Below are 10663 nucleotides of genomic sequence, written 5' to 3'. Positions count from 1 at the left end.
ATATTTTGGATATTTCATATACTTCTTCATACTTTGTATTAGGTTGTCCGGAAAGTGTCTTTCCTTTACAGAGACGTCTTTCACAACAACGCATCTTTATACAAACATAAAACCTAATCTGTCGAACGTTGTGATCTTTATTTTGATGGAACAAAATGGATCATACGCAATTCGATAAAATAATATAAAACGGAAAATGTTGTGCATCCATTATTTCCTTATAAAACGAAAGAAACTTTTCGGACGACCTAATACACTCTAATTTTTTAATTATAAATATAAACGCATAAAAACCCACGGTTTACTCATTACGAATGAACGAAGTAACGCTTATAGAACGAAGTTGATCTCATCGCCAATAACGACGACAAAACCAAGTCTCCTCCTATGAAGAGTAGCATTCTGAGCGGTCGACATTTCCGGGAATCGGTGCACACCGACCCGAGACGAAGGTATTCCCCAATGCACGGCAACATCCCATTCTTACGGCGGGTTTCACTGTTATCTATGAGGTAACACGGGTCCATTCATCATCTGCTCATTAGCGAACGGTGCGTTATCGCGTGGCATCGGCGCGCCGTATCGTTGCATGCATTCGAGTTCCACGACTCGAGTTTCCCAATGGTGTAAGACGTCGAGCAACGATCCGCGCCCCCACTGCGAAACAAGAACAATAGAAGCTGATTTTTCCGGGACGAGAAAAATAGTACCGCCGCGTGCGCGCATCATTTTTCATCGTCGCGTTGTTCGAATTGTCGGTGCACGTCCGACATTATGATTTGTCACGAGCGACACGGGACGGCTCGCGTGCTTTCCAAATGCCAGACAAATGTCAAACGCAACGTGCGTTTTCTTCTTGTGAATCGGCCGCATTGTCGGCTCAAAGAATTCGATATCATCGAATTAGATCTGATTTCGATCTTCCAAGTTACTTGTTTTATCGAGCCAACGATCGTTTAGCGATCGTCTAAACGTCGTTTCTGCTGTATATCGCAGACTAGAGATCGTAGTGATGGAAGTCGAGGTCGAGAATTTAAATTTCCTCGCCTATTTCAGCTCTTACAAGTTCTATGTGTATTTAAGTTATAACTTTATTCTCGTTAACTCTGGTCGAGTTACAAACTTTACTCTCCGCTATGTCATTGATTTTCACAATTTAGGAAAACATCAAGAATTTTTTACAGTAATTAATATAGAATACTACGTTATAAAAAGTGGCAGTGAACCGACTTACAGCATCGTGATTTTCAGCCCGGCGTATGGTAATTGTATTTGTGCGCTGTTTCGTGAAGAAATATTCGTGCACAGCTATACAAGATGTATAACAATGTCTACTGTTACGTCGATTAGAAGATTATTATATAGCAACGCTTTAAAAGAATAACACTGTACGAGACTTTAAATATCGTATTAATTCGTCGAGTGATTAGATTTCCTTGATAAACATTGTTAAACCGTGAATTCTATTATTTTTCAAATTAACTCTCAGAAGGATCTTTAATTTTTTATTCCTCGCGAGATGCGTTCGTTTCAGACAATTTAAGTTAAATATCGGGCTGGTTAGAAAGCTCATCAGCGAAATTCTCAACACAGGTTCGACTGTATATTTATCTTGGAACAATTAGAAACATTAATACAATCGTACAGTGCGCATGCCAAATTTTGACAACACAGGTTTGCTTATCGAGTCGAAGGAGTTACGATAAATCTGGTCAAATTCGAAAGGAGTAGCGCGTAAAGTTTCTATCTTGTTTTCCGCGTTGTCAGAAAGTAACTTCGTACTTCCTGCAATGATTAGTGTACAAGTTGCAATGCTACTTTCGATTTTAAGGCTCTCAAACTTCGTCGCAAAACACCATTTACATCGATTTCCAAGTAAAGCTTTCCACGTATAACTGACGAAGTTGTACGCATTGAATCAAGCAGTTAACGGCGATAGCATTTGATTATAGCTCTAAATAACGCTCTTTCTTCCGATAAGTATCACTTAGTATCGTTTATTATCGTTTATTTGCATGCGAGGCAATTTTGCAACATCCTTAAATCGCCTTTTAAAGTGCAACGACCGTTCCTAAGTAAAATTCTCGCTGTTCTACGAATAAATTATGGCTGGGTGTCATGCATAGCCGTATATTAATACCGCGTGAACTTTTCTCTAGCGATACATTATACAGCCCATGGTTAAAAAGCAGCAATTAATTATCGATTATATATGCTATTTCCCGTTTTCTATTTTTTTCATGTAGTTCGTTTAACCTTTTCTATATATTAACATCCTGTTTGCCTTCGTTGCATTCAACCTTTGATGTCAAGGTGGGGATACTGCCAATAATATGATTGACGTTGCAACTGATAGTGTCTGTTAGATACCGGACTTTTTAACGTCCTTCAGCGATCAATGGATCAATCCTGTGATACTTCGCGGGCGCACGATAAGCGCAATCTATTAAAATCCTCGATATGGAAATTGCAAGTCTATACTCTGTAGGGAACATTGAAATTGGAATTTTACGCTTTGTATGGATTACGAAAGTTACTAAATTAAGAAAAAGATCGAATGATCGAGTGGAAATGTAGTATACTACGTACGAGATTTGTCGTCTGGATACTATTAAACTCATTTCCTGTTGATTCTTAAACATCCGCATTCTTGTTGATATTATTACAGATTTCACGGATTTGATTATTTTGTTTATCAAATTACCGTGTTGTGAAAGCTGACCCAACGTAACTATTTTGCTTAACGATGCACATATGTATATCTAATTTTTAAGGTTTCATTAATCGAGAATATTCAAATTGCAAAGCTCCCAAAAATTTCATAATATCGCAGATTGTGATAATAAATAAAAAATTCTCAGATTGCTTTCATAGATATACGTATACATATACAACAATATTCTGCAATTCTATATTGTTAATCCGTTTTACGGTATTTTTTTTATACAACACTTTCTAACATTAACTTTGTCTATGACTCTTTATCCAAATTCGTCAAAACCTTGCTAAAGCCTAACGCATTTTTGGCTATCTTCCACACTGTTTCCGGAATACAGCAATGCTACGACGAGTTTAAACAGTTATTAAAATATAAAATTGTATAAATTAATCGTTTAAACTATCCACGGCCGGTCAAGGATATGTTAAAGGGTAAAAAAATTTGAGAAAACAGATTATGATGTCTGCTAACTTGATCATTAATAATGTTTCTGTAACACTATACGTAAGTTCACTCAATGACATTTTGCTGCCAATTGAATGATCTTAGATAAGAATGAGATTCATAAATATACAGGGAGACCTATTTTACCAATTGGTTGTATTAATCACATCAAAATCGTATGATTTATTCCATAGATGTTTCAGATGGATAAATTTTTAATCCAATAAATTTATAAATAAATATTTCGTCCAAAAAGTCGTGACTAACGCAATACATTTTTGCTTCCATACATATTGTTCCATTGTCTCTTTCCTTTATGGTATATCGATTTCTTTCATATCGCTTAAAACATTTGGATCTGAAAGAAAACTGTATTTCACTTGCAGAGGAACATTCACATTTGTTTCGTGCAATAAATCTTAGCCTTTAACGGTATCTTGCTACTCAACTTCGCGAAGTATTCTTGAAGTTGAAGTAAGTAAATACCATGCGGATTAATGAGTGATTAAGGCAACGTAAGAGGAATGTGCTTCTTCTTGTCGTAGTTAATGTACATTCTCGCTGCTCCTTCGGTTTTCACTCTGAAATACCTGTTTAATGAATTAGAACTTCATTTCTTACCATTAAAGGTGCATTTCTTCGGTTTTCGCGCTCAGATACTTGTTGGGTGAAGTAGAACTTTATGTTCCACCTTAAAAGGCAAATATGATATTTCTTGAACGTTGATATCTAGTTTCGTTCAACGCACAGGTCTTTACGTAAGAAGCAATGTGTAAAAATATGATTTTTATCGATAAGAATTGTCCTTGTAATTAACGTGCCTTTGTTAATTAATTGATATGTACGTTTGAAGACTTGTTCCATACATTGGAACAAACTTCGTGTTATTTTCTTTTATGTTCAGCTTGGTTCAATTAGAATTTGTTTCCTATTTCAGGGAAGTTACAGAATAAAGACATTTTCAGCGGAATCGTCCTTGCTGCTGTCGCATATCGTAATGAATTTGTTTTCGTTGTTTTTCTCACTTCCGCGTTCAAACACTTGTTTGTCTAGTAAACTACAAGTTTATTTAGTTCTTAGCAAATGGGAATAAGAACAGTGAAGTTAATGGATTTAATACATACGTAAAGATATGTTAGAACAATGTAAATAGATTATGTTGAAAATACTGATAATTTCTGTCGATATATGTATATTTATTTTTCCTAATTAATAATCTAATCAAGAATAGTTCCATTTTAGAAGAATAAATATAAAACAAAGAAATCTTCAACGTCTGAGATTAAATCGTTTTCTTATCGTTACAGTTAATATGATAGTTTCACTAGTTCTTGCTCTTTCTTCGGTTCTCATGTTTAACTGCCTATTTATTAAATTGAAACTTTGGTTTCATACAACAAAACTAAATAATTTCGCTGACACTTGTGTTTCGTTTCGTTTAACCAAAAGTGTTATCTATAGAGTTTGCAATAATCCTTTTCCTCATATTCCACGCTGCTATCTAATCTTTGCATTTTAATGCAACGCTTTATCTTAATTTTTATCGTAGCGTTAGAATAATTTTTCTACGAATAGTACGTTCGTACACAAATGAAATTTTTAAAACTTTTATTCTTCTCTAACAATTATTTTGCATTATTGCTCGCATTTCGTAATTCTACGAATATCAAGTTCCACGCGAACTATTATCATAAAGACGACTACTCGTCATTCAATCTTCTAACTCAACAAGTATTGCTTAAGTTTCGCGAATGCGAGTATTTCATTGGAAAAAATTCATATTCAAAAAAATGTACCTACGTGCTTCGTCTTGTTCCAATTCATAAGCCAGAAATTTCATTTCATTTCGACGTTACAATATAGCAATCGTTATTCTTAAAAAAGCTTTTATTGCTTCAACACAATATGTACACCGAATAACAATGGTGGCCACATATTACACCAGTTAAAAAAAGGTTATAAACCTCTGGACTTATTGCTCATAAAAGTGCTGAGAACTATTAAAAATTTCGATTATTTTATCATTATTCGTTCTGTACGTTTTGTTATCGGGCCGGGCATGTTCGAGATAATCGCGTTGTTTATTATTCGATCGTGATCATTTTGGCTTAAAGGAGAAATCCAAAGACAGGCGTTTAAATGATGATACATTGTGTGTTTGATTGTGATATAATGACAAAAAATGAAATGGCGAGTAATGGTAGTAACGTGAGATACTTCGTTAGTAGGAATTATTGCTATTGCCTTACTACCATATTTTAAAATGTAATGCTAAGTGATGAAAAAGCAAATGATATAATATGCGTATTTTGCAATTTGAAATTTTCTAAAGACTCTAAGGAGCATAATAATTATGGGAAATGGAATTTATACAGTGTCTCAGAAAAATATGCAAATATGCGTGTGAAGATATTTTCTGTATATCATATTAAACATATTTAAAATTTCATTAGCACTGTTATGACAATCGGTTGTATGTATTTAGAGTCGATTATTCGCCGTAGTAATAAGGCACACATTAATCACACGAATTTCACATTTTTAGGAGAATGAATAATTCTGCGACTCTCTGTACACTGTACCACTTTGAATTTGACATGTTTTTTTCATTTTCAATTATATCATTCTCCAAAATTCTCCTGTTTAATCGTAGAGCGACACCAAAGTCAGGAAATCAAGAAAATTATATCCTACTGAAATTGTCCTTAAAATTCGAAAAAATAATATTAAAATTAAATCCACAAAATTGTAATTATTATTGTTATTTATTTTATTTGTAGTCGCGTAAATTATCGCGGTCATAATGGAAATCGTGTCATGCTGAAATTCTTCTGTTTAATTATAAAATAACGTTAAAATCATAAAATCGACAAGAATATATTTATCACGTTTTTATGTCGCTTCAACCAATTGTACGCATCGCATGATTAATCGAGGCTTCTTTCTACTGATTTGCTTTGTAACGGCGCAAGCTAAAGACGAAGAAAGAAACGGGATCTTTTTGCAAAACGAAATTACGCCGCTCACTTTCGTCGAAACGACTTTATACTTCCACCTCGTAATTTCTTTCTGGCCTCTTAAAGGCATCCTTGCACGTGTTTATTCGCGCGCTTCTTTCTTGCCTTTCATTTCCTCCTCGTTTCAACGATAGCATTCTCCTGGCAGGATCCGGGTGAAAGGAGTCGTTTCGTGCCGACACAGGATTTCGCGAAAAAGGGACGCTCGATCGTGCGCAAGTATTCAAACCGACCGATAAAAACGATGATAAAACGTACGAGCACGTGCTCGAATCAGCTTTCCGATTGCTTTTGTCTCGTCTTGTCTGCTTTGGCGATTAATTGTTCCTTTCATAATCGATCTTCTGCGTTTCATCCTCTTCAGATCGCCTGCCAAGATTTTTTATCGTATACTACAGCGATTAATTGTTTTTGGATTGTGACTGATTATGCTTGTTTTGTTTTTTCTGGCTATGTTTATAGCCTTCTTTTTCTATTTTATCGCGAGACTTTTAAAGATATGTCATTACGTTATTACCAGCTTGCGAATATTTGTACCAGCCGTAAGTATCAGCATATTTTAGCTGATTCATAACTATCATATATCATATATATTAAAACGCATAAATTAATGAAGAAATAATTCCTAATACATCTTTTATCACCTATTTGTAAAACAGACAAATAATCAAATTTATTAATCTAGAAAATGACTAATACAAATATCTTTTGGTTAACCAATTATTATATATAATATTATATTATAAGTTATTATTTAGTGAGTGCAAATATCATTGTTTTAACTTAATCACGAATATCAGTTTGGAAAAAGTTCTGTCATCTGATCTGTATTTTAGACTACGTAGTTGAAGGTAATAGACATTCTATTTATATACATATGGTGCCCTATAATCAATTATTTAAAGTAGTCAAATATTTAATATAGTCAAATGTATAAGTGATATTTATATTATTTGTAAAATCTGTCTTCATTTTATATACCGAAGTGACCTTCAATTTCAAGAGAATCGTAGCGAAAAGATAAAGAAAGTATAAAGAGAAAATAAGCAAAGCGGAAAGAAATTTCGAAACGTATAGTAGCTGATGAAAATATTCCAACACTTGTAGGAACCTTTTGTGCAAATATTATGTGTGTTATAGGAAACATTTGGAAATCTCATTAGCGCCATAATGAGATCCGACTATTATGATTGTATTAGTAATGCTTGAAACAAATCTAAAAATAAATGTATATCGAAGCTGCAAGGTATTTTAAATCGTCTATTCGTATTAATAAACCTCAATATTCAAGTGGGACAATATTCAATGCTTATTATACGCTTAACGTGGCCATCCATGCAGAAAACCTACTAACCTTTTATTAAATATTTCATTGCAACAAATATCTTATAATTTCTCTATACATTTTCAGATTGGTTCCAAATTTTGTCAATATAATTGTAACAGCAATACCTGGTCGCGGTGCTAATGAAATTTCGAAATGTTTTATAAACCACACACGATGTACATGTACAGAAATGTTTTCTATCGTAAATGTTCAAAGACGTTCGTGAACTGCCGTATTAGAAAAAATATACAGCCGTAAGAGAAAGAAGCAAGACAAGGTAGAGCCTCGGCGAGATATCTCCAACAAATCGACCATCGACGAGGTCGTTGATCTCGATTAAACGGATCACAGATCCACCGTGAATCGAATCGTGATACTTGCGGACTGGTATTTTTTTCTAGGCGGTGTAACGCGAGCTGGAAAGCTCCGTTGATGAAATCTCGCGATCGATTTCGCGCGGCCGCCTCTCCACGCCGGTTTCATTTAGACTGTCCCGCGAGAAAACAGGAAAGTGAATCGAGAAACATCGGTAGTCGATCGATACCTCGTAAATCTTTGTCGTTGATCGCTTTTTCTTCCCATCTGTCTCTTAGAAATTATAATAAACGTCTAGTCCGCTTAGACTAAGAAAAACGTCTCGTTCGAATAAATATATTTCGCAAAATGTCTGGTGTGACTTTTAGATTGATTCGAATTAGATGCGTATGTACATTGGCAGGTTGCTTGATTACGTGTACAAGTATGACGTTATTCATAACGTACGGGTTAACATTAATTTTATCTCATTGAGGAGGTTATTAAACGAGGTGGCCTTAAGTCCACAGAAAAAGAGAGAGAGGGAGAGAGAGCTGATCTTTAGAAATGAAAAGATTTGATGATCTGGACAATGTCATCTTCAGAGTTTCTAAACTTTCTCCTAGCAGATGTTATATTGTTATATATGTATGTAGTTCGCGATACACGTGTCGAGTTATAGGAAGTCGAATTAAGTAACGAAGTTTTAGAACTACATTTTCATTTTAAATTTCTTATTTCAGTTTATCTTCTTGAGAATTCCGCGGTATTTTCATGTCTCCGATTTCTTTAATGAGTAAAAGCGTGATAGTAATATATTCTAAAGGAAGTTCTGACGATAATTCTGTTTTCTACATTCGAGTTAGTTATTATATTTCATTATAAAAACTAAAGGAACAGCTTCCTTTACTTCTTCTAGCTCACTATTCCTCCGTTTATTTATCTATTTATCTTTTCATTCTTACCGTTCATTGTTAAAACCTGTTCTATCTGTTAGCGATATCTTTATCAATATGTCTTGTAAAATAAAAAAGTTTAATATTTTTTATAGAATGTTATTATTGTATTGTATTGTATTGTTGTTAGTATTGTACGTATTGGAATATCGTATAATAACTTGCAAATACAAAATACCTTTTCTTTTGTAAATAAAACATATCGAATATCGTAAAAAATAAATCATAAAAAAGTAACATATCAAAGAGAGGAATGGTTACTTTCCATTTTCAAGCTCTTTATCATAATCCTGTGATTTCGAATTGTCTCGACTTAAGAAAATGATATAGAATTACAAACTTAATTCACACATATTTCAATTTAATGGTTATACATATAGAATTCTAGTGTAAATAGAAATACATAAAATCTTTGAATTAGTTTCCTATGAAAAAGGGAAAAAGTAATATACAAGTACAAATTTTCGAATCTTTTCCATATAACCATTTCCTCGACTCCTATAATCTGGAAACAGTTTCACCGCACTACTATCGTATTAACACGAATAATTTTCAGTAAATTTCTAGGTTCGACGAGTGTGTTCGTTCTACGTGATTCGATAGTTGGAAGAAAAGTACGCGAAATATTACAATATTCCTTGCAGACCGGTGCCAGGAATAGGAGGGGGTTAGAGATCTTAATAAATCGCAGCTATCGGGAGATCATTAATACGCGACAGGATTAATGTTTCTTCTAGACGGCTACAGACGATTAGGGATCTTGAAATTACAGTAGGCGGCCTATTGCTTAACCGATGGAGACGTAATGCTCACCTTGCACTGTCTAGGATTACCTAGTCGATTTCGACCGCTGTCTGCCATGAAATCGCGGTATCGATTTTTACGCGTAACACTATTTTTTCTACAACGCGGCTATCACACGCTCACGAGCCAAAGGACTAATGTATTTACAAGGATTTAATTCGATACTGGCCGCGAGAGGGTCGAGACACGACACACGACACGATTTCTACGGAATAAAAGCATGGATGGGGGAGAGCTACGCTTCGTTTTAACTCTTTCCCCTTTGTTCTCGTTGTCCATTGTAAGGAGATAACGTGGAACGTCCTTTTATATTTAAATTCCACTCCTTTTTGCATATCGAGACTCGCGTTACTAGATATTACGTAATACTGTGAGAGCAACGGTTCTTTCCTTCTTTTCGCTTAATTGAAAATATACCAACGCAACTGTGTTGCCCCATTTTCGTTATATGAAATGAGCTGTGTCTCTTTATATCGTTAATTTGTCGAAAAAAACGACACATCTTGAAAATGATTTTGATATATCGCGTTAACTCTAAAAGCGAGATATTTAATGACAAGGAAGTATCATGATTTTCTTCTTTCTTAGTTACTTATTTAATGTCATATTTCCTGAAAGGATACCAGGTTAAATGTATTGCTGATTGACGAGTTTCGCTGATTTTTGTACTTAATGGGCATGCCTACTTGTTTTAAGACGTTTAAGGACTTTTTAAGAGGCATTTTCTTTCCAAGAAATGACTGCACGCTGTTGAGAATTTTTAATTTTTTCTTTGTACTTATTATCACATTCCACGCAGTAGTCCTGAAGTGCGTGTTTTATGGTGACACAGCTACGTAATACCTACTTATATAGGTATACATCTTATGTGTTTCTTTTCCATTCACTTTAGTTTTGAAAAAAAGCTACAACTAGTACTACTTGTACTACTTTTAAGTACATTGTATTACATTAAACTGCCTATTTAATAGGAACAATGTCATAATTCAAAGAAAAGTTGTTTTAATTCCTCGCCTTGCTCGTAGAAAGCGTTATACATAAACAAAATTTTATTAGATTCTCCCAAAGATGATTAACTAAATTATAGACAAGATAAAAGGCT

At 34.3% G+C, this 10663-nt stretch overlaps 1 protein-coding gene across 1 annotated transcript in view; it reads right to left on the bottom strand.

The window, feature by feature from the left end:
* Positions 1–300: 300 nt before the first annotated feature.
* LOC143303228 (uncharacterized) overlaps positions 301–10663 on the bottom strand; it is a 249437-nt gene continuing 239074 nt past the window's right edge. Inside the window, exon 6 of the mRNA XM_076622012.1 lies at positions 301–657. Coding sequence (XP_076478127.1) covers positions 531–657 — 127 coding nt within the window. The 3' untranslated portion in view covers positions 301–530. The remainder of the gene's footprint in view (positions 658–10663) is intronic.

This window comes from Bombus vancouverensis, chromosome 1 (assembly GCF_051014615.1).
Source record: "Bombus vancouverensis nearcticus chromosome 1, iyBomVanc1_principal, whole genome shotgun sequence".
NCBI classification, from domain to species: Eukaryota; Metazoa; Arthropoda; class Insecta; order Hymenoptera; family Apidae; genus Bombus; species Bombus vancouverensis.
Note: the sequence above shows the minus strand (reverse complement) of the source record. Positions and strands in the feature narration are given on the sequence as shown.